Source organism: Carlito syrichta, unplaced genomic scaffold, assembly GCF_000164805.1.
Source record: "Carlito syrichta isolate Samal-C Ts95f unplaced genomic scaffold, Tarsius_syrichta-2.0.1 Scaffold79426, whole genome shotgun sequence".
Lineage (NCBI taxonomy): Eukaryota > Metazoa > Chordata > Mammalia > Primates > Tarsiidae > Carlito > Carlito syrichta.
The window spans coordinates 374,263-397,647 of NW_007023522.1; the positions used below are offsets into that span (position 1 = coordinate 374,263).

Here is a 23,385-nt window from a genome sequence, read left to right on the forward strand (position 1 = left end):
GCACATAACCCTGAACTTCTTTAGTTCCTAGAAGGGAAGTCAGGCTACTCCACATTCGTTACCTCTGCCTGAGACCTATTAAAGCCCAGTGTGGGGGCCGTGCTCAAAATGACCATTCTTTAGGATAGAGGTCTGCATATTAGTTAGCTCCCATTGTACTTCACTGGCAGAATCAAGACTATTCCCTAAAATGTTTGCCCTCTCTACCATGAGACTCTCCAGGCAGATCACTATGTACAGCTCTGCCGAGGCCTCTCAGGACAGAGGGACTTAGTGATCTCTCTTTTTTACGGTTGGAGGGTCATGCCTCCAATCATCACTCAGATTCTCATTTTTAATCCAAATAGTTCTGAAAACTTACCCTAGGTCGCTGATCCAACGGATTGCCTCTCAGAATGAGGTCTTCACCTTCAAAGCAGAAGTGAGAATGATTCACAACAGATCCCGTGTCTCCTAGTGCAGACAGCAGGTTGGAAGATTCTCTGGGACGTTGCTCTTATAGATTCAGGTGTCCTTAGGCTCTTACTCAAGATTCTTATCTTGATATAAGCAGATCCTGGACGAGCTCCCTCTACTGACTGCAGTAAGCCATGCTCTAAATCAAGCCCTCACTTCCCTCAGTTCCTAGAGGGGAATTCTAGGCCTGCTACAAATGATCGTCAGGTTCTGAGGTTTCACAGGTCTGAAATCAAGATGTGGGTTTTTGGTGGCCATATTTTTGGGGAGAAGTCCTCTGCTTAGCAAAAGCAAGCCTCTTCTTTACTCTTATTCAGGCCAAGACTCCTCTGAAGAACCATGGCAACCTTGTTAGTCAAGGCCACCATGTCTCTGAAACACTAGGCTGAAATGAGAGGCTGCTCAGCTTTATAGTTCCACTTCGGGCTTCCCAGGATTAAAAACAGGGGCTGAAATCCCCTCGTGTATTGATTTAGTGATGCTAGTTTTCGTCACTCAAGAACCTCACTGTGGTCATAACCAGTCCTGGGGCTTCCTCTTTGCTGATATAAACTCTACACAAATCAAGATCCTCTCCTTCCTAAGACATCCTAAATGGAAATTAGAGTCATTTATATTAGGCCAGGGAAGTTTAGGTCCTGTGAGTGATGAAAACAGAATCAGGTTTTCATGGGACTCCACTGTCAAGTTTCCCCACCATCTTGACTCAGGACCCTCCACTTGGTAATGATCAGTGCCTGGGATCCTCCCTCTACTTCACTGAGGTCACCTTCCTTAGGTCAAGGCTCTCACTTTGCTGAAAATTATGAGGGACAAAAGAGAATACTTGGTGTGAATGCCCTGCTTGGGCCTTCTAGGTCTGAGAGCAGGTTAGGGCAGATCTCTGAATGACCCCCTATATTTTGGGGTGATTGTCTCATCAACATTTATTCATTACTAAACTCTAAGACAAAGAAATTGTGATCAAACAAAATGCTGCTTAGCGAAGACAATTGTGCAATATATAATGTGTTTGTGAAAGAGTCACTCACAACTGGATTCAGCTCAAAACCCAATGTCTGCATTTTGCCCCTGTCTCTTGGATGAGAAGCTTCCTTGGAAATACTGTATGCCTGCAAATTCAAGCAGTGTTCCTACTGCAAATCTTCCAAGGCTGTGTCCCAGGCCTAAAGAGAGATGAAGAAACTATATCACATGACGAGGACTCAGGATAGGTGGTGAGTTATCAGAGAAAAATGTTGCTGATGTATCCTCCTTTTCAATAGCCAGTATTAGCCTCTTACATGCCTTCTGTTTTAGTTGATTTACTTCCTAATGGGAAAGAGCTGTCCAAGATGGTTGTGTGATCTCTGATTTTTAGGTTACCTGATTTTGTACATGCAGATGATCATATTGCCAGGGAATAATGTCTCATTCTTCTCTTTACTCATAACTTCTATTTATTGAAGTGCTTTTAACTGCTTTGTCTATATATTCCAATGAAATTGTTTGGCACAAAGTCCCTCTTTTAATCCTCCAAGTTACTTGTGAGAGTCTTTAAGAAAAGTGAATGAAAAAACGCAGATTTGCCTAAGGCAGAGAGGAATGGAACAAGCAATGTAGGCTACAGAAGAATTCAGTCCAGGAGTCTAGTTTCAGCCCTGTAGTCTCTACCCCTATATATGTGAGGACATTACTAAACTCTAAGGCAAAGAAATTGCAATCAAGCAAAATGCCGCTTAGCGAGGACAATTGTGCAATATATAATGTGTTTGTGGAAGAGTCATTCACAACTGGATTCAGCTCAAAACCCAATGACCAATATTTTTTCAAATTCCCAGATGTCTTTTCAAGTTAACCATCCTTATTTTTATTAGACCCCAGTTAGATTTTTTAAAATTACACTTGAGATTAGCTTATTTAAAGCCCTTTTAATAGTGCAGCCTCTGAATGCCGCAATGCAGGACAAAGAGAGCCAGCACAGGGCATTCTGGTCATCTCACGTCCCTTGAGGCTATCACCCTTATTTTCAGAGACTCGGGAGGGATGATGTACACAGAACAACTTGTTTGTGCACTGTGTTCACCTGCCCTAAAACTAGACCACAAGACACCTTCCATTCCTGCCCCAGATAAAGAGTCTCTCCGGTTTCTACATAATATCAAAGTAACTACTAAGATATGTTTGTCATTCCAGGCTTTGTCTCTAAGCTCCTAGAGGCACCATGTGAGGGCCTAGCCCCTCCTCACCATGCTCATAGGTCTTTTCAGCCCACTGTTCAGACTCCCTTAAAATTACCTCCCACCGAGAGGCTTGCAGTTTCCAAAGACTCCAAACTACCTTGTCTAAGGGCATTTACACTTGACTGGCTTTGTGTCAAACTTCCTCCTTTCATCATCCCCTTTTTACATGGTCTTCATGTCTTAGAATGTATACCACCACCTTTTTTATAAGATCGCTTCTCCTAGACTCTACAAATAAGTGGGCAAGAAAAATGACTTAATAAAAAAAAGTATCCCTAGAACTCATATGAATCCTTCCAAAGAGTTGGTGCTCCATTACTGATGCAGGAATAAACGAGGTTGTGAATATATAGTTTAATAATTAGGATACTAATTCTTCTTCATTCTTGAATAATTAAACAAATCCAAGGATATAACTTTTAATTTTGCAAGAAGAAAAAATGAAATTAGGCAAACCAAGAGTCAATAAGCTTTTACTTTTTCCTTAGTTTTTTATCTAAACAATTTCAAATCAGCAATCACTTACATTTCCAAGGTAATCATTATTCAAGAAAACCACCATTGATATGGTATTTCTCCAAAGAAGACATAAGCATGGTTATCAAAATATGAAGGGGTGACCTACATCACTAAAATCAGAGAATGTAAGTCAAAGTCACAATAAGACATCACCTCACACCTGTTAAGAAGGATATTATATGAAAAACAAGACATACATTTGTATGAGGGAGTGGACAAAATGGAGCTCTTATACACTATTGGTGAGAATGTAAATTGATGCAACCTTTTTGGAATAAAGTATACATTCTCTCATAAAATAAAAACAGAATTAGTATTGGAACCAAAAATTCCACTTCTGGGAATAAGGAAACAAAGCCACCACCTCATAAAGACATCTGTGCCCCACGTTCTTTGCAGCATTATTCTCAATAACCAATAAGATATGGAAGCAATCAAAGTGTTTGTGGATGGATAAATAGAAAAAAAATTGTGGTACATCTATATTCAATGGAATATTCTTTATCTAGAAAAGAAAGTAATTCTGTCATTGCAACAACTAAGATGAAATTAGGGGACATTACACTGACTGACATATACCAGACCCAGAAAGAAAAATATTGCGTGATTTCTATTATGTGTATAATCAAAAAAGAAAAATATCGAATCCATGAAAACAAAGAATATGACAGTGGTCATCAGAGGCAGGGATGAGGGGCAAATGGGAAGATGTATGTACAAAGTTGCAATTATGTAGGTTGAATAAATTTAAAGACCTCCAGTATAGCATGAGGACTAAAGTTACTAACATTGTAGTATATACTGAAAATTTTGTAAGAGTAGATTATAACTGCTCTTACCATAAAGAAAGGAAATATGTCAATTCTGGATATGATACATTGTATGTGAATATGAGAGTGAGCTGAAGCTGGCCTCTGTAATAGCCAATATTATACAGTGTTCTTTTCTCCAGTTCTGATTTATAAACGTCATCATATAAGTTCTTGTTACTTGGATTAAAAACTTTCTGCGAAATGGCACATGTCTGCAAAACTTTGTACATTTTCACTTCTGCAAAACTGGCAGAGAATTGGTCCCAGTCCTAGGGGTGACATAAGCTAGGAGATGTACTGCACAAGTCAAGGGATCCTGGAGAGAGGGTGGCTATAAGAGAAAAAATATGGTGATCTATTTTTTCTCTTTCTCAGTCAGATTTAGGGTGTCATGTACTTCTGTTCTAATATATGTACTTTTTATAAGAAAGTGACTGAATTGGATTTTTTGAGCACCTGATTTTTGAAGTCATCTGGCATTAAATATGTATATGATTCTGTCATCAAGATATTATCTTTTTTATTATGTAAACCTCTTACTTATGTTATCATTTTTCTTATTTTAGTTAACTGTTACAATCCAGTAGGTTGATCTTAGAGTCTTTCATTTTTTTTTGTCCATGATACAATTTGCAGTTAAGAGGAAAAAAGTGTATTAAGGGACAATGTGAGCCTCAGATTGAGAGGAGTGAAACAGTGTGGGATTTTGACTAACTGAGAGCAGGGGTCTAGTATCAGCCCTGTCATTACAGGCTGTGTGAACCTGGGTATGTTAGTAAACTATGAGCCTCAGGATCTGCATTTATGAAATGAATTGGTAAGCCCTGTCATGTAGACCTTGCAGGGTGTGTGCAGTTAATGAAAAACATTGTTTGCAGTGACTAGCATATATTGGACCCGTTCCTTCTGCTGAACTGGTGGCTTCACATTCAGACCAAAGGTTTCCCCTCTCTCCTGACATGAAGATGTAAGGGGGAGTCTCATACGAAAGGTCAGCTCCGAGCCTTCTAGGGCTGATATAAAGAACAGAGGAGGGCACTTTGTTGTCCCATCTATTCAATGGTATGAGGTTACCTCAGTTTCCCCTCTACTTCACTAATTTCTCTCTTTGTAGGGCCTAGGGATCCTCTGATTTTGAATTGAGGACATATTCTCATAGTGAGGTCCGTATCTCCCTGAGGCCCAATACGAGGAAGTGAGGATGGCCTTATCAGGCCACACACTTGGCAATGGTCTCACAAGCATGAGAGCTGTGGTTAGGCAGGTTGAAGTCCTGTGATGGCTAATTTCACACAAGGTCCTAACATAGGACTCTTAATTTAACTCCTGGACAGGCCTAAAACTTCCTCTACTGATGTGGAATTACCACTCTAAGACCTAAACTCTCACATCTCTGTTACAGCTGACTGGGACCAGATGGGTCCTCTTACCTGACTTTTTTTTTGCCTGATGTCTCTGAGGCCTTACAATAGGGGAAGATTCTGTGTGGCTCCCACCAATATGGGCTGTGGGGTCCCAGACTATCATGTGTCGTCATCCTTAGTCCTAGAATACAATGGAAATCCTCTTTGTCTTAGTTTGAGGCCTATCCCCTCATACTAAGGCCCCTATTCCCTAGAAAGAAGTGGAATTTGCCTCACATCACCACAACTGTTCATGGTCTCCCTAGCTTAATAGTAGAAGGAATCTGTGTTTCTCCCACCACTGTGGGGTGGTCTTCAGGGTCACCACTTTGACTCCTTGAACAATCAGAAATCTTCCCTCTGCTGGCCTGAGGCTGTCCCATTTGTTAAGTGGGCTCATCTCTGTGAGATTACCTGGGACAAAGTAAGGATGACTCCTCATGTCCCCATGTCCAGGTCTCTCAGGGTTGACAACAAGGACAGGATTCTATGTGACCCTCTTCCTTCTGGGAGGGGTCTCCTCATTGTCAGTCAGTGTCACCATGTTGACTCTTGTTAGGGAGCCAATCTCCTCCATCTTCTGAATGGGACTTCTCCATTAATCAAAAACTTTAGGGCTCTGAGACCACCAACCCCTTTTCAGAAAATGTGGGTAACTTCAGTCTGAAAACTCTTTCTGTGACCTCCCAAGGTTGACTTCAGAAACAGAACTTTCTAAGTGCACCTCTGTTCTCTGTTCACCTCTGTGGGAGTTGGTTGTCACATTCCTCCCACTGGATCATTACCTTGACACCTGCCCTGTCCTGGGTCTCCACTCTCAGCTAAACTAAACAGCCAACCTGATAACCAAGCCTGAGATCCTCCACAAGTCGGGGACACCTGGGTCTGACAACTCTTCCCTGGGCCTTTCAAGGGCTAACAACAGAGGAGGCACCAGCGGTGGCCCTGTTGTTTGTGATTTTGTGGTTCTATCTTTATATACAAGGTCTTCACTTGACTCTGCAGCATTCATGGGACTCCACTCTCTACTGACCTGGAGACTTTTATGGTTCCTAAATTGTATGTCAGCATCAGCCAAGATAGTTCTGGACTTCACAAGGTTAACAACTTGGACGTGACTTTATGGACACCCACTATTTCGGTTGTGCCCTTCTTTTTTTAAATTTTTAAATTTTTTTTAAATTTTTTTATTATGATGTTGTGGGGTACAGTTAAGGGTTAGGTATACAATTACATTTCATTCAGGTACCCTGTTGATATGAGGTGTTTCCCCATTCCCAGACAGATATTTGCTACTGTTAATCCCATCTCCCCCTCCCCATAGTTTCCCAGTACCGTCAGTCATTTTCTTATAGTATTACATTGGATGCTCAAGGTCCATTATATGAGTGAGAACATGTAATACTCGGATCTTTGTTTCTGTGAGAGGTCACTCAGTATTATAGACTCTAGTTCCCTCCAGGTTGCTGCAAAATTCATGATTTTGTTCTTTCTTATGGCTGCGTAGTATTCCATCGTGTATATGTACCACATTTTTTAAATCCAGTCCTCTTTTGATGGGCAGCATCGTTGTTTCCAAGTTCTTGGTATTGTGAACAACGCTGCGATAAACATACATGTGCAGGTATCTTTTTTATAGATTAACATCCTGGATCTACAAGGAACTCAAACGTGCTGAAAAGAAAAAAAACAAACAACCCCATTATAAAATGGACAAAAGATATGAACAGACACTTCACAAAGGAAGACATCTGAGTAGCCAACAAACACATGAAGAAATGTTCAACCTCACTAATCGTCAGGGAGATGCAAATCAAAACCACACTGAGATACCACCTAACTCCAGTCAGAATGGCAATTATCAACAACTCAAAAAATAACAGCTGCTGGAGAGGGTGTGGTGAAAAGGGAACACTTCTACGCTGTTGGTGGTAGTGTAAACTAGTGCAACCTCTGTGGAAAGCAGTGTGGCGATTCCTAAAAGCTCTAAATACCAACCTCCCATATGACCCCACAATCCCCCTACTGGGAATATATCCTGAAGTGCCCTTCTTTTTAATACACGAGGGTATTGGGACTCTATCTAATACACGAGCCATTAGGACTCTTATGTACCTCAGAAAACTGGACAATATGTAAGAGGACAGCTCTGTTTGGGACTGTGTCTGAAAAAACACAAGGATAGACTCACATTGTAACTTCCCATCGGATATTCTAGAATATTGGTGTCCCTCATCCCCCTACATAGTGTGTTGGTTTCCTCAGCTGTGTCTCTTGGATTAAATGCTCTCCTGGAAATGCTATAACCTTGCAAATTCTAGATGAGCCTCCCTTCTGCAAAATTTGCAGAGAATGGATCCCTTTCTTAAGACTGGTATGAAATGGGACAGATGTAGCACAAAGCAGAGACTCAGGATAGTAGGGGTGCTGTCAGAGAAACAACACTGATCTATTTCTTGTCTTTAGCAGTTAGACATAGGTTCTCAAGTAACTTCTGACCAATTGACTTTCTACGGGAAATGATTGTTCAAGATGATTTGGAGAGCCCCTTATCTGTTCAGAGTATCTAACACTGCAAAAGTGAATAATCGGATTGTCACTGAATACCATATCATTCATTTGTTTTCTTCCCCCGCTCAATTATTTTAGCATTCTTATTGCCCTGGCTGTGTATTCCAATCCAGTAGTTTGAGCGCAAGGTCATTCTTTGTATCACTTGAAACACATTTTGGAGCACTGAGGTGAAAATTGAAAGATGAGACACGTGGTGGACCTCATGTTGGGAGGACTGCAATGGTGTAGGCTCCAGAGTCATTCAGATCATGGGACTAGTCTCAACCCTATCACTACTAGGCAATTTTGGCACAACCAGACTCAGTGAGCCTCAGGCTCTCTACCATGCAGTGGATTTGGTGAACCCCATCTTGTAGGACAGGTGGAATATATGTCATGGATGCACAGGATCTGTGGTTGTGCCTGTATTGTATAGGGACATCAGGTAGTAGTAATTATTACTATGCTGATTTTGACTTGAGATATTACTATCCATGCAACTTGGATTTTTAAAAATCCAGGCCATCTCAGAGTATGGGTAGCATTCTAAGACAAACAAAAGGCATTCAGCAAAAATACTGCTTAGCAATAATGCTAGATAATGAATTCCCTTCATCAACTCTTTATTCAACTTTTTGCATCATTATGAAGTTCAGAATATCTCACTCAACCCATGATGATAGCTTCTCTTAGACTCTACTGCATGGGCAGAAGCTGGATCTTTCCTGGACTAAACAAGCCCAGTGCATGCCTGAAAACTTACTAACAGCAAATGTTAGATGAATGTTAGTGCAAAATAGGAGTCATGAACAAGATGTCTAATTCACCATAATTTAATTTTTCACACATTTTGGGGTAACATAAGCCAATCAGGCATATATCTTTGAAAAGGCATATATCTTTATTTAAAGAAAAATCAAATAGTATAAAGCAAACCAAAAACAATTCAGTTTTTTTTTTTTTTCTGTTTTCAAATATTTTACTGGGATCTTTCACATTTCAAAGGATATTCATATCCCAAGATCACGTTATCTTGTTTTGAATCCTAAAGGTGTTTATGGATTTCCAATTTGTATTTCATTTATAAGATAAAACAAGCCGGGCTCGGTGGCTCAGCCTGTAATCCCGCGCCTTGGGAGGCTGAGGTGAGTGGATTGCCTGAGCCCGCGGGTTCGAGACCCACCTGGGCAACTTGGTGAGACCTCATCTCTACAATAAATCAAAAAATTAGCCGGGTGTGGTAGCGCACGCCTGTAGTTCCAGCTGCTTGGAAGGCTGAGGCGGAAGGATCGCAGGAGCCCAGTAGGTCGAGGCTGCGGTGGCCGGGAGCGGCCACTGCACTCCAGTCTGGGTGACAGAGTGAGACTGCAACTCAAAAAAAAAAAAAAGATAAAACATTACTCTACCTGATAAACAACAATAAATGTGTGGTTCATGTTATTTGCAAACCCACATTCTGAATCTAAGTACACCTTCTATTGAAAGGAACATCAGTCAATAAAACTTATTACTCATGCATGACTAAAGCAAAGCTTAACAGGCCTTTTCAACACAAAGAGTAAAATCTGTCTTGTATCTCACAAGGGGTGAGAAGAATTGCTGGATGTGGCCTTAGGATGTTCACTGGTCTCAGCAGTAGTGCTAGACCTGGCTGTATCTCTGACTCCGGCTCTCTCTTCCTCATCTCTCAAAGCCTCTTCATATTGGGATATTGGGATGGGAAGGCACTGGGATGGTGCCAAAAACTTTGGCCACAAACTCCAGGACTTTCATCTTGCTGGTTTCTGTGAGGGCTCTTGGACCCCACAGGAACTGATAGCATGGGGGATCACTGTTGGGCACCTGCTGGTACTCCAGCCAAATTTTGAGTGATGATCTTTTGAGGATTCCTGTAGACGAAGTGTTTCTTTCAATTATACACTGCCAAATTACTCGGGAATTCCCAGATTTCTTCCTCGGTGGCACTGTTGCCATAAGTAGATCACACCCAGGAGAGACATCAGAAGGACGTTCTTGGGAAAGTCCCATCTACAGCTCAAGTTTTCATCCTTGTTGGGGTCTAGCTTGCCAACAAAGGTGTAGGTGTTACTCCTGGGGTTCATTTCCTTCAAACCAAGGCCAAATTGCAGCCTATAATCTCAGAGGTTCTCCTGAAGGGAGAGAACTTCAAGGTAGTACTCACGGTATTTTCAATTGACAACTATCAGCATTTCTTCCTTAATAATGGGGTCTTTGACTCTATACTTGTAAACCAGGAACAGCACCAACATCTTCACTGTCTTGGTTACAGCTTCTTCATGTGATCTCTGAATGGATGTTGAGGCTATGGGGAAATTTTTACCGTCCTCTCTCTACCGTGTCTCTTGGAATCTTGTTCAAACTTAGTGCATGAAACAGCTGCAGCAGCAGTGGTGGAGGGTGGAGTTCTCTGAGGATTAGGGGAAATGCCAGCAGCAGGAGTGCTCTAGGCAACACCCTCAAAATGAAGAGAAGAAGAGGAGGGTGTCTCTTCTTCCTCTTCTCTAGTGTCCTGAGCAACCTGGAGTCCTGGAGTCTCATCTCAGCTCTTGCAACATTTCTCATTAGCACAGAGCTTTTTCTTCTAACCAAAATGCATGATGGCTATGGCCATGGAGAGCAGGGACTATAGTCTGGAGTGTAGGTGGTTGGCATACTTAGCAAAGACAAAATGTGATCCTGTGGATACCTTCAGCAGGGAGACACCACTTTGGCTTTACTGAAGGCAACCTGCATTTGCAGATTCCCTGAGTATCCACAGGGATCCTGTTCTCATAGAGCAACCAAGAACTCTCAGAGTAGTTTTAGGCTTCATTCTGTCATCCTTGCCTTGGGCTTTCCAGGGAGATAGCAGGTACTGGAAGTGGGGCCTCCTGTCTTTGAGTATTTGGGGTCCTCTCAGTTCATTTTTAGGTTCATCATAGCAACTTTTAGGAGGCCTATGTTACTTCCCTGTGCTCTTCTGAAGTTGACACCTGAAAGTGCTCTGGGACCCATAAGAAGGCATTTCATTCGACCACCTTGACAGGTGATACCCAGTGCTGAACGTTCAGTGAGTTTCTTCCTGCCCTGGGATCATTAGGGTCATCAGTCCTCATTCAGTGTCACCACAAAGTCCCCATGCAAGGCCTGGCACCATTCCCACTCTGCAGATTGGTGGCTATACCTCAAGATTAAGAATCTTACCTCCTTTTGATCTGGTAAAGAAAGTGTTCAAGGTTCAATGGTTTTGAGCACTCATCAAGATTTTTCAATTTGGCTATTGGCAGTTGAGCTCTCCTTTTCTTTGAGAAAAGACTTGTCCACATAATGAGAGCCAGGCACCCTGAGACCCAATAGGAGGAAGAGAAGGTGACCTTATTGGGCCAAATGTGGTCCTCCAATGAGTGATATCTATAGCAAGCAGATTATTGCCCTGATAGGTAGTCCCACATAGGATCCCAACTCAGTCGCTAAACTGGCCTCCAGAGAGGACCTAAGATTTTTCCCTCTGTTGATGTGTGTCCACCACTCTCAGACCAATAACATTCATTTACCAGTTTCCCTTGAGTGGGAGCCCGTGAGTACCTCGGCTTGACATTTCCGCCTGGGGTCCCCCAGAGCTAACTGTAGGGGAGATTCTGTGTGGCCCTCACTTATACGGGGTGGGAGCTCCCTGGAGTTGTCAGTATTCTTACCAGGAGTCCTGGAACAACCTGGGAATCCTTCCCCTGCTGACCTCAGACTTCCCTCTTTATCTCGGTCCCTCACTTCTCTGAGATGCCCTGGAAACAGTGAGTGTGCCTGCTCATGTCTACATGCTCAGGACTCCCGGGTTTCCCAACAAGGGTGGGGCTCCATGTGGCCTCTTATTTTTAAAAAATTTTATTATAAAGAAACCATCAAGAGAACAGGAGACAGTCCACAGAATGGGAAAAAATATTTGCCAACTGTTTATCTGACAAAGGCCTAACATCTAGGATCTACAAGGAACTCAAATGCGCCAAAAGGAAAAAAAAACAAACAGCCCCTTCAAAAAGTGGGCAAGAGACAAAAATAGACACTTCTAAAAAGAAGATATATGGGCATCCAACAGACACATGAAAAAGTGCTTAGCCTCCCTCATCATCAGAGAAATGCAAATCAAAACCACATTGAGATACCACCTAACCCCTGTAAGAATGGTCATCATTAATAAAACAAACAACAGCTGGCCCCTTCTTTATGGAATGGGTTTCCTCGTGTTCAGTCAGTGTCACAGCCCAGACTCCTGTTAAGGACTGCTTCCCTCTGCTGAATTAGACTTATCTCATTAGATCAAGGCCCTCTCTTTCCTAAAAACATCTCCAGAAGACATGCAAGGCTACCTTGACTGACCGTTTCTGTCCTGACCGTACTGTTATTGAGGACAGATGCAAGCGTGGGGCATAACCCTCAGCTTTTTGGGTCCCTAGAAGGAAGTCAGGCTACTAGACACTTGTCAATTCTGTCTAGTACATGCTACAGCCCAATACAGGGATGCTGCTCAGTATAAAACTTCTTTAGAGATCCACTCTTTATCACACAAGACCCTCACTTTGACTCCAGTTAGTGCCCAAGTGTCCTCCATCTGTAGGGTCAGGGCTACTCCCCAAGACCAAGGCTCTCCCTACTATGAGACTCTCCAGGCAGATCTCTGTGGGCAACTCTGCCGAGGCCTCCCAGGGTCCACCACAAAGGCAGGGAGAAATGGTCCCCCCTCTTTTCTCCAATGTTGAGTATTTATTCCAAAGAAAACAAATATTATGTTTTCAAAAAAATAGAAAACGAAAGACAATAAAATAGCCCAGAGATGTTTCACCATGGCTTTGAAAATAATACTTACCTAGCAGGGAAGATACCATGATCACAAAGGTCCCTCTTTTTTTTTTTATTGTAGGGGTCACCTCTTCAGTTCTCACTCAGAATTCTCACCTTTAATTCACATACTTCTGAAAATTCAATCTTGGTCATTGATCCAACCAATCGCCTCTCAGAATGAGGTCTTCACCTTCAAAGCAGAAGTGAGAATGATTCACATCAGATCTTGTGTCTCCCAGTGCAGATGGCAAGTTGGGAGATTCGCTGGGACATCACTCTTCTTGACTCGGTCCTTAGGTTTTTACTTGGGGTTATCTTGAGTTTAGCAGAGCCTGGGTGAGCTTCCTCTACTGAATGGAGTCGGCCGTGCTCTAAACCAAGCCCTCACCTCCCTCAATCCCTAGAGGTGAAATCCAGGCCTGCTACAAATGATGGCCACATTTTGAGGTCTTATAAGCTTGAAATTAAGGTGGGGCTTTTGGTAGTCCCCACATTTTGGGAGAAGCCTTCTGCTTAGCAAAGGTGATCCTCATCTTGACTCCTGTTAGGGCCAAAACTCCTCTAGAAAACAGAGGCTACCCTGTTAGTCAAGGCCATCTCCCCCATGAAACACTAGACTGAAATGAGAGACTCTCAGTTTTACAGTTCTGTTTGGAGTCTCCCAGGGTTAAGAAATGGGACTGGAATCCGTGAAGTTCCCTCATTTGTTGATTTAGTGATCCCATGTTTTGTCAGTTAAGAACCTCATTGTGTCCCTGACTAATCCCGGGACTTCCTTTTGCTGAACCCTGTTCCTGTTGTCAACCCTGAGAAACTTGGAGATGAGGACAAGAGGAGTCATCTTCACTTCTTCCCAAGTAATCTCACAGAGATGAGGAAACTTAACAAATGGGGCAGGCTCAGACTAGCAGAGGGAAGATTTCTGAGTTGTTCTAGAAGTCAAAGTGGTGACCCTGAAGACCACCCCACAGTGGTGGGGGAAACAGATTCTTTCCACTACTGTTAGCTTAGGGAGACCATGAGCAGTTGTAGTGATATGAGGCAAATTTCACTTCTTTCTAGGGTGAACCAGGGAATAAGGACTTTGATATGAGAAGATAAGCCTCAAGCTAACACAGAGAAGATTTCCATACTTTTCCAGGAGTAAGGATGAGGACACTGAATCATTTGGGACCACACAGTCGAAAACAGTGGAAGCCACAGAGAATCCTTCCTACTATAGGCCCTTGGAGATGCTGGCAGAAATGTCAGGTGGAGGTATCTATCAGGTCCCACTCAGGGGTAACAGGGACATGAGGCTCTTGATCTTAGGGTGGTGATCCCACATCAACAGAGGAAAGAATCTTAGGCCTGTCCAGGAGTTAACTTAAGAACCTTGCACTGGAATCCTATGTGGAACTACCCATTACAGGGCCTCAACCTGTCTGCCTACCTCTCATTCTTGTAAGATCATTGGCAGGTGTGTAGCCAGATAAGGCCATTCTCAATTTCTCCTGTGAAACTCAAGGAGGCATAGGCTTCATTATGAGAAGATGTCCTCAGGTCAAAATAAGTGAAGCTCCAGGCTCTGCCAGGAGTAAATTGGGGAATCTGAGTGGGGACTGAGGTGACCTTATGCTCTTGAATTGAGAGGACAACAAAGTGTCCTGTCCTCCCCTTTGTTATCGGCCCTAGAAGGCTCAGAGCTGAGCTTAGGTGAAGCTCCCCCTCACCTCTTCATGTCATGTATAAGGGAGAAATCTTTGGTCTGAACATGCAGCCACCAGTCAGCAGAAGGAAGAGATCCAAAATATATGCAGGTCAACGTTCCCAGTGCTTTCCTGTCATTACACACACCCAGCTGGATCTACATGGTGGGGCTTACCAAACCCACTTTATAGATGCAGAGCTCACAGAATTTCCTAACATGCCTAAGTTCACACAGTCTCCAATGACAGGGATGAGAATAGACCCCTGGTCTGAGTTCATCAAAAGCCCACACTGTTTCACCGCTTCCAGCCTGAGGCTCCTTTAATTCACTTTTCTTCTCATTACTGCAAAAAGTATCGTAGGCAATAAAAAGAGAAACTCTGGGGGCAAGCTACTGGGTTATAAAACACAGCCAGTACAATAAAAACAAAGTAAATGGGAGGTTTGAATAACAAATTAAAAATAATATTTTGATGACAGAGTCATATACATATGTGATATCAGATAATTTCAAAAGATCAAGGGCTCAAAAAATTTTTCTCGGCAATTTTCAAACAAAAAGTAAATATTATCAGAAGAGAAATTACATGAGACCCTATATATGCCTGGGGACAGAAGAAATAGATCAACATGTTTTCTTCCCTTTCAGCCACCCTCTCCTGGGCCCCCTGCTTTGTGCAATAGATTCCCAGCTCACATCACTCCTAGGACTGGTACCCTTACTCTGCAAGGTAAAGCCAGAAAACTACTTAAGAGTTTGTAGACATGTGGCAATTCCTAGAAAGCCTTTAATGTAAATGATAGGAGTCTTTATGAAGACACTTATAAATCAGAACTGAAGAAAAGAATACTGCAGAATATTGTTTATTACAAAGAGACTAGCTTCTGCCTGCTCTCAGGCTTACCTATGGTTTACCATTTGCATAAGCCCACATAATTCCTATTTTGTGGTAAGAACAGCTATATCTTACTCTTTGAAAATTTTCAGTATACAATGTAATAATATTAACTCTAGTCCTCATGATGTATTGTAGACCTCTAGATTTATTCACCCTACATAACTGCAATTTTGTACATATATCTCCACTTCCTCCGCTCAACCCTGCCTCTGATAACCACAGTTTTATTCTCTGTTTCCATGGATTCAACATTTTTTTCTTTTTAGATTCTACAAATAAATTAATAAAAGAAATCATTCAGTATTTCTCTTTCTGGGTCTGGTTTATTTTAGTGTAATGTCTCCCAACTTTATCTTCACTGTAGCAATGGCAAAATTTCTTTCTTTTCTAAGGCTAAAGAACATTCCATTTGATAAAAATACACCACAACTTCTTTATTTATTCATCCATAATCAGACACTTTGGTTGTTTTCATATCTTCTTGGTTATTGAGAATAATGCTGCAATGAGTATGGGACATAGGTATCTTCAGGAGGCCGTGATTTAGTTCCCTTATGCCCAGAAAAGGAATTGTTAGTTTATATGGTAGTTTTGTTTTTAATTTTTTGAGAAAATTAATACTGTATTCCAAAAATGGTTTTACCAACTTATATTCCCAGCAATAGTATGTAATGGTCCATTCTATTCACTCCCTCACCAACACTTATGTCTTGTGGTCTTTTAGTTTGGTTATTCTGCTGTTGCTGTTGTTATTGTTTCACAATAACCTTCTAACAGGTGTGAAGTGATGTCTTATTGTAATTTTGGCTTGCATTTTCCTGATGTTAGTGATGTTGAGCATCTCTTCATTTAATTATTGGTCATGCTTATTTATTCTTTGAGTAAATATAATTTAAAAAGTGATTTTCTTGAATAATAATGATCATCTTGAAAACATAAATAAATGATTGTTTGAATTGTTGAAGTAAAAAATAAAGAAAGAAGTGAAATATTGTAGATTCTTGGTTTGCCTAATTCTTTTTAGTTTTTCTTCTTGGAAAATTAAAATTTATATACTTGGATTTGCTTAAATAATTCAAGAATGTAGCAGAAACTATATCCTACTTATTAGACTATATGCTCACTATCTTGTTTATTCTTCCATCAGTAGCTGGACACTCTTTCAGAGGCTTCATGTGAGTACTAAGGATGCTTTTAAAAAATACACTTCTTGCCCATTTATTTGTAAAGGCTAGGAGCAGCTAGGCATTTAATTAACTTGTCTTGAGTGTACTTTGAAATACTCAAAGTGGGGTCTAAATTCTGAGTGATGGTTAAAGAATAAAATATTCGAGGTTAAGATGGAAGCACATTTGAGAGTATGAAAAAATACTGGTGATGACTAAAATTTTACCAGCTGTGAGTTATATCCTATTGTAAAAGTCTAGCTCACAAACACATTATATATTGCACAATTGTTATTGCTAAGGAGCATTTTTTTTTAATCTGTATTTTTTATTATGGTTTTGTGGGGTACAGCTAAGGGTTAGGTGTACAATGACGTTTCATATTGCAATTTCTTTGTCTTGGAGTTTGGTAATGTCCTCATGTATGCAAGGGTAGTAACTATAGGGCTGAGACTAGACTCCTGCTCTGAATTTTTCTGGAACCCCCATGACTTGTTCCATTCCTCTCTGCCTGACAGATGTGTGTCCTTTCATTCACTTTTATTCCCAAAACTTTGCCCAAAGAATTGGATTGTAACATATACACAAAGCAATACGGAATGTCACCATGATCTAGAAGAAAAACTTCAATTTCTCAATCAATTCATCTTTGACAAAGCCTCCAACAAAAACCACTGGGGAGAGGAGAACTTATTGAGTAAATGGTGCTGGGAAAACTGGCTGATCACATGCAGAAGATTGAAACAGGAGCCCTACCTATCACCATACACAAAAATCAACTCTAAATGGATCCAAGACCTAGATGTAAAACCTCAAACTACAATAACGTTAGAAAATGCAGGAGACACCCTTATGGAAATAGGAACTGGCAACCAATTCTTGATTAAAACCCCAAGTGCCCATGCGATATAAAATAAGATAGACAGCTGGGACCTCAACAAACTGAAAAGCTTCTGCAAAGCAAAAGAAACCATCAAGAGAGTGGAGAGACAGCCCACAAAAGGGAAAAGGTATTTTCCAACTGTATATCTGACAAAGGCCTAACATCTAGGATCTACAAGGGACTCAAACATGCTAAAAGGAAAAAAACAACAAACAGCCCCATTAAAAGGTGGGCAAAAGACATGAATAGACACTTCTCAAAAGAAGATATACAGGCCACCAACAGACACATGAAAAAGTGCTCAGCCTCACTAATCATCAGAGAAATGTAAATCAAAACCAAATTGAGATACGACCCTGTAAGAATGGCCGTCATTAATAAAACAAATAACAACAGATGCTGGCAAGGATGCCGGGAGAAAAGGAATGCTTATACACTACTGATAAGAATGCAAACTTGTGCAAGCTCTTTGGAAAACAGTGTGGTGATTTCTGAAAGAACTAGAAATTGACCTTCCATATGACCCAGCAATCCCCAAATTGGGAATATAACCAGAGGAACTCAAACCATTGTACAAAAAAGATCCCTGCACATGCATGTTTTTTGCAGCACTATTCACAATAACAAAGACACAAAACCAACTGTGCTGCCAATCAAAACTGGACTAGATTTAAAAAATGGTACATATACCCAATGAAAAATTACGCAGCCATAAAGAAGGACAAACATGGACTTCGGAGCAACTTGGATGAATTCAGAGTGTATCATACTTAGTGATCTATCACAAAAACAAACAACAGAGTACCATATGTTTTCACTCATAAGTGGACCTTGAACAACTATTGTAATACTATAAAAAACTGATGAGTTGAGGGAAAATGCTAGGGTAGGGAGGGGCACACCTCATCAACAAGGGTACCTGAAAAATCAAAGTTTGTATACCTAACCCTGAATTGTACCCCACATCTTTATAACAAAAAAAAAGGATTGGCAGTAGTGGGAAACTGCTGGGGGAGGGGTTGGAATTGGTAGTTAAGGGTAACTGCCAGGGGAGAGGGGAACACACCATATCAACAATGGTACCTGCATAATGAACATTTGTATACCTAACCCTGAATTGTACCACACATCTCTAAAATAAAAATTTTTTTAAAAAGAATGTCCCACCTGGGCAACTTGGCGAGACCTCGTCTCTACAATAAATCAAAAAATTAGCCGGGCGTGGTAGCACACGCCTGTAATTCCAGCTACTTGGAAGGCTGAGGCTGAAGGATCACCAGAGCCCAGCAGGTCAAGGCTGCGGTGGCCAGGAACGTGCCACTGCACTCCAGTCTGGGCGACAGAGTGAGACTTCGACTCAAAAAAAAAAAAAAAAGAATGTCACCATGAAACAAAATAAAATAAAAATAAATAAACCACTGAATGAAAAAAAAAAGAATATCACCATGAGTGAAATTTATAAATAATCCAAAGAATCTAAATATTATTTAGTGACAATATATTCATCTGCATATGCAAAGTCAGATAAATTTAAAATCAGAGATCACACAACCATCCTGGCCAACTTTTTCTCGCTAGAAGCTAAATCAATGAAATACAAGTCCTATAGAGGCTAATAATGGCTATAGAAAAAAAAGTATAAGGCACCATCACTTTCACTGATATCTCACCACATAAATGGGGCCCATTGCCTTGTGATACAGTTTCTCAATCTGCCCTAACGCCTCTTACACTGACTCGCAAGGTTTGCAGTAGGGGTTGAGGCATTTCCCAGGAAGCCTTTAATCTAAAAGAAAGTGGAAAATGAGAGAGGTCATGAAAAATGTTGGCGAGACAACCACCCCAAAAGATAGGGGGTCCTTCAGAGATCTTTACAAAAACCTGCTCTCAGTCCTAGAAGGTCCAGGTGGGGCAGTCACACTGAGCACTCTCACTTTTGCCGCCATAGCTCTCCGTGGAGCGAGAGCCTTGACCTAAGGAAGGTGACCTCAGTGAAGTGGAGGGAGGATCCGAAGATCTGATTATGACCAAGAGGAGGGTCCTGAGTCGGGACAATAGGGAACCATGACAGTGGAGCTCCATGGAAACCTGGCTGTGCTGTCAGCACTCACGGGACCCAAACTCCCCTGGCCTAGTGTCCCCCACTCTAACTTCCACCTGGCACGTCCCGGGAAGAAGAGAGCTTGCTCTAAGAAGAGTTAACATCAGGGACCTGGGAGTCCCAAGACGCGGGAAGCACGACGAGGTTCCTGGGTGACTGAATCAGGGATAACTGAAACCACGAATGAGAGGACTTCAGGGAGCCTGGCCCCGGTTCTTCACCTTGGGGGACGTCAGGCAGAAACATGAGGCCGAGATGCCTCTCATTTCAGCCGAAACGGTGCCAGGGATACCATGGCCTTGCCTCATGGGGCAGGCAGCCTCAGTTCTTCAGAGGTCCTCGACCCTGAGAGCTGTTGATGTGAGGATCGACTATGGCAAGCAAAGGAGTTCTCCCGAAAACACGGGCCCACCCAAAGCCCCCACCCGCTTTCGGGCATGTGAGGCCCCAGAACGTGGCCATCGTTTGTCGCACCCCCAAACTGCCCATCTAGGGACCAAGGAAAGCGGGGCCTGGTTTGGAGCCTGGCGGACTCTGGCCAGAAGAGAAAGCGCTTCCAGACTCCGCTAATACCTGTAAGAACCCTGCGTAAGGACCTAGGGCCCACTGGCTTCAGAAGACTGTCATGCCGGAGGGTCTCGCCCTGCTGTCAGCCCTTGGAAGCTCCCGGCGGCAGGCGGAAGTGATGTCACATGGGACATCATCACTTCCGCAGTGAACGTGAGGATCTGGTTCTGAGGGGGCACAGCGTCCAGTAGCCCCAGGGGGGATTTTCAGACCTTTCCGGAATAAAGGTGAAAAGCCCGAACGAGGGCTGAAGGTTTGACCCTGTGGCAAGGAGGGACCACTAAGTCCCGTCTCTGCGGTGGGGACCGGGAGGCCTTGGCCAGGCTGTCCGGCGGAGATCTGCCTGGAAAGTCTCGGGAGGCAGGGAGCACCTTGGACGTAGGGACTGGTCTGGATCCCACAGATGGAGGAGAGCTGGGTGTTGAGTCACGGTGTGGGCCCTGTGTGCTAATGAAGGCACTCCTACCCCATGGGGGTGACAACACTGACGATGTCCCCGCACTGATTTTGCCCGGCTCCGGGCAACCGTGGACATAGGTGTTGGGGGGAGGAGCTGACTTCCCTGTCCTGGGCCTGGTTTGAGGGTGGAGGACTCAGGGCAGTGGAGGAAAGTGGTCTGGGTCCTACCAGAATTCAGTGTCAGAGCTCTAAGTGAAAACTGTGGGGAACACCGACTCAAAAAAGGGAGATCCCATACATCACGGCCCTTGCCTCAGCCCTGAGAACTCCCAGAGAGCCTGAGAGCCTGAGGTGACACTTCACTGCCTGGAGAGTGCTAGGAAGCTTGGACTCATTGCCCCAAACCTACAAGGGAAGAAGACACAGACCCTACAAAGATTTAGGGCAAGGACCTTGAATGAAGACTGATGGTACCACTCACACCCACCCCCGAGAGAGAGATGACAGAACCTCCTGCCCTCCCCACTGGCATCCCTGACAGGCCCAGGGAGGAAGTCAGATGGATGCGAACCCTCCTTTCTTTTGATGGGGCTAGATTGCCGAGGGCCTTTGTCAGGAGGGAAGGGCATCAGATCAGCAGAGGCAGCTGTCCCAGGTCGTGTGTCAAGGACAAGTGAGGACCGAGAATGAGATCTCAGACCTCCAATGAGCCCGGGAAAGAGCGGACCTCAAAAGTGCTCCCCCTAGCAGGTTGGCCGGGCTGAGGCATCTGGTCACGTCCTATCAGGAGGTCCCAAGGAGATGAGGACATCGGTTGCAGATTTCAAATTTAGTGAAGCACTGGGGAGGCACCCAGGCCCTGTTGACAGTTGGTAAGATGGTCTTGAATGTGAACTCAGGAATGGACCCAGCCGAGAGCAGAAGGGTGGGCAGACTGTAGCCTAAAACACTGTGATTCCTTCCACAGGGTTCTCAGAGGTCAAAGTGATCAGAACAGAAGCCCTCTGGGCTTTTAGAGCAGTGGTCTCTCACGGAAACCTGCAGAGGCAGCCTTCTTTAAATCCCAGGTGGTGTCTCCATGCTGAAGGCACTCATACCCTCTCCTCCCCTCTTCCACTTGCCCACATCAGCTGCCTTCCTGCCCACACTGCTGCCTGCAGTTCTTGGTCACAGCCATCATGCCTAGGTGTCGAAAGCGCAAACTCTGCGCCGAAAAGAAGTGCTGCAAGGCCCGAGCTGCAACCCAAGGTCTCCGGGTTGCTCGGGCCACTGCAACAAAGAAAAAAGAATCCGCCGCCTCTTGCTTTTCTGCGTTGGGGCTTGCGACCAAGAGAAAGCCTGCTGCTAGGCCAGGCAGAGCTCGCAAGAGCCTGAGGAGGGCCCTGCCTGCCCCTCCATCTGAAGGTGCTCCTCCCATGAGATCACACAAAGGAGCCAACAGCAAAATTGAGAAGAGGCAACGTCCTTCCCAGGCCCCACCCTCCACTCAGCAGTCTCCCAGAGACCCTCTAACCAAGAAGACGAGTATGCTGGTGCATTTCCTGATGCAAATGTACAAGTTGAAAAAGCCCATTCTGAAAGCAGATATGCTGAAGATTGTCAAGAAAAAGTATGAGAATCACTTCCCTGAGATCCTCCGCAGAGCTTCTTTCAGCATAGAGGTGGTGTTTGGCATGGATTTAAAGGAAGTTGCTTCCAGGAAGCGCTCCTACATCCTTGTCAGCAAAATGGACCTCCCTCACAAAGGCGCAGTGAGTCGTGGCAGGCACTTTCCCAAGACGGGTCTCCTGATGAATCTGCTGGGCGTGATCTTCCTGAAGGGCAACTGTGCCACTGAGGAGGAGATCTGGGCCTTCCTGTATAAGATGCGGGTGTACCCTGGGAAGAAACACTTCATATTTGGGGAAACCAGGAAGCTCATCACTCAAGATCTCGTGAGGCTCAAATACCTGGAGTACCGGCAGGTGCCCAACAGTGATCCTGCATGCTATGAGTTCCTGTGGGGCCCAAGAGCTTACGCGGAAACCAGCAAGATGAGAGTCCTGGAGTTCTGGGCCAAGATCAATCATACCGTCCCCAGCGCCTTCCAGACCCGGTACAAAGAGGCTTTGAGAGATGAGGAAGAGAGAGCCCAAGCCACAGCTGCACTCAGTCATGGCAGAAATGCCGTGGCAGTGCATGTTCCAGGGCCATGTCCCGCAGCTCCTCCCCACACCCAGACAAGTGGAAGCAGACTTTCACTTGTTGAGGAGGGCAGTCCCTGTCTGGAGTAGTGGATGGCTGGGTGTGGCGGGAGGGAGCTCAGTGTACAATACTTTTGTGTTCCTGGTATAAATGAGTCATTTGGAGATTCATCCGCATTTTGGAGCATTTTTTCAAGTATCCCTTTGACTTAGCACTGCAATCTAAGTAAATGAGTGCTATTGGTCACGCTTGTTTATTTGGTTGAAGACTGAGAATTTGGCTGTTTTGCAAAACAAATTGCGAAACCTTCCATCCGATTTAGACATCCAGTGCAATACAACTTTCAATTGGAATGTGAATCTTGAATTCCAATAAGAATTGAGTTTGAAATCTTGAATGTGAGAAAAGTCTGCAGCAAAATGGGTAACTCTAGAAATAGGGGACAAGAGTAAAGTGATCAATATTTGGCACCCTTAACCTTTTGGCTGTGTGTTTTATAAAATTAAAAGATAAGTAACTATATGTACTTAGCTTGTCCAAGACTTTAGAATTAAATTATCATAAGTAAGATCGATGCTCACAGGTTCAGTTATTCTCCGAATATGAACCGAGCATCTACTTTTGGAAGGTTCTGTGCTATACTTTGAGCGCAAAGAAAAAATAATACCTAGGACCTGACTATGCAAATATTAGGCC

At 43.4% G+C, this 23,385-nt stretch overlaps 1 protein-coding gene across 1 annotated transcript; it reads left to right on the forward strand.

Moving 5' to 3' along the window:
- Positions 1-21,683: 21,683 nt before the first annotated feature.
- Positions 21,684-22,753, forward strand: LOC103256828 (melanoma-associated antigen B3-like). The gene is given in 2 exon segments (XM_008054590.1): positions 21,684-22,671; positions 22,674-22,753. Coding segments are annotated over 2 exon segments (1,068 nt in total).
- Positions 22,754-23,385: the final 632 nt, after the last annotated feature.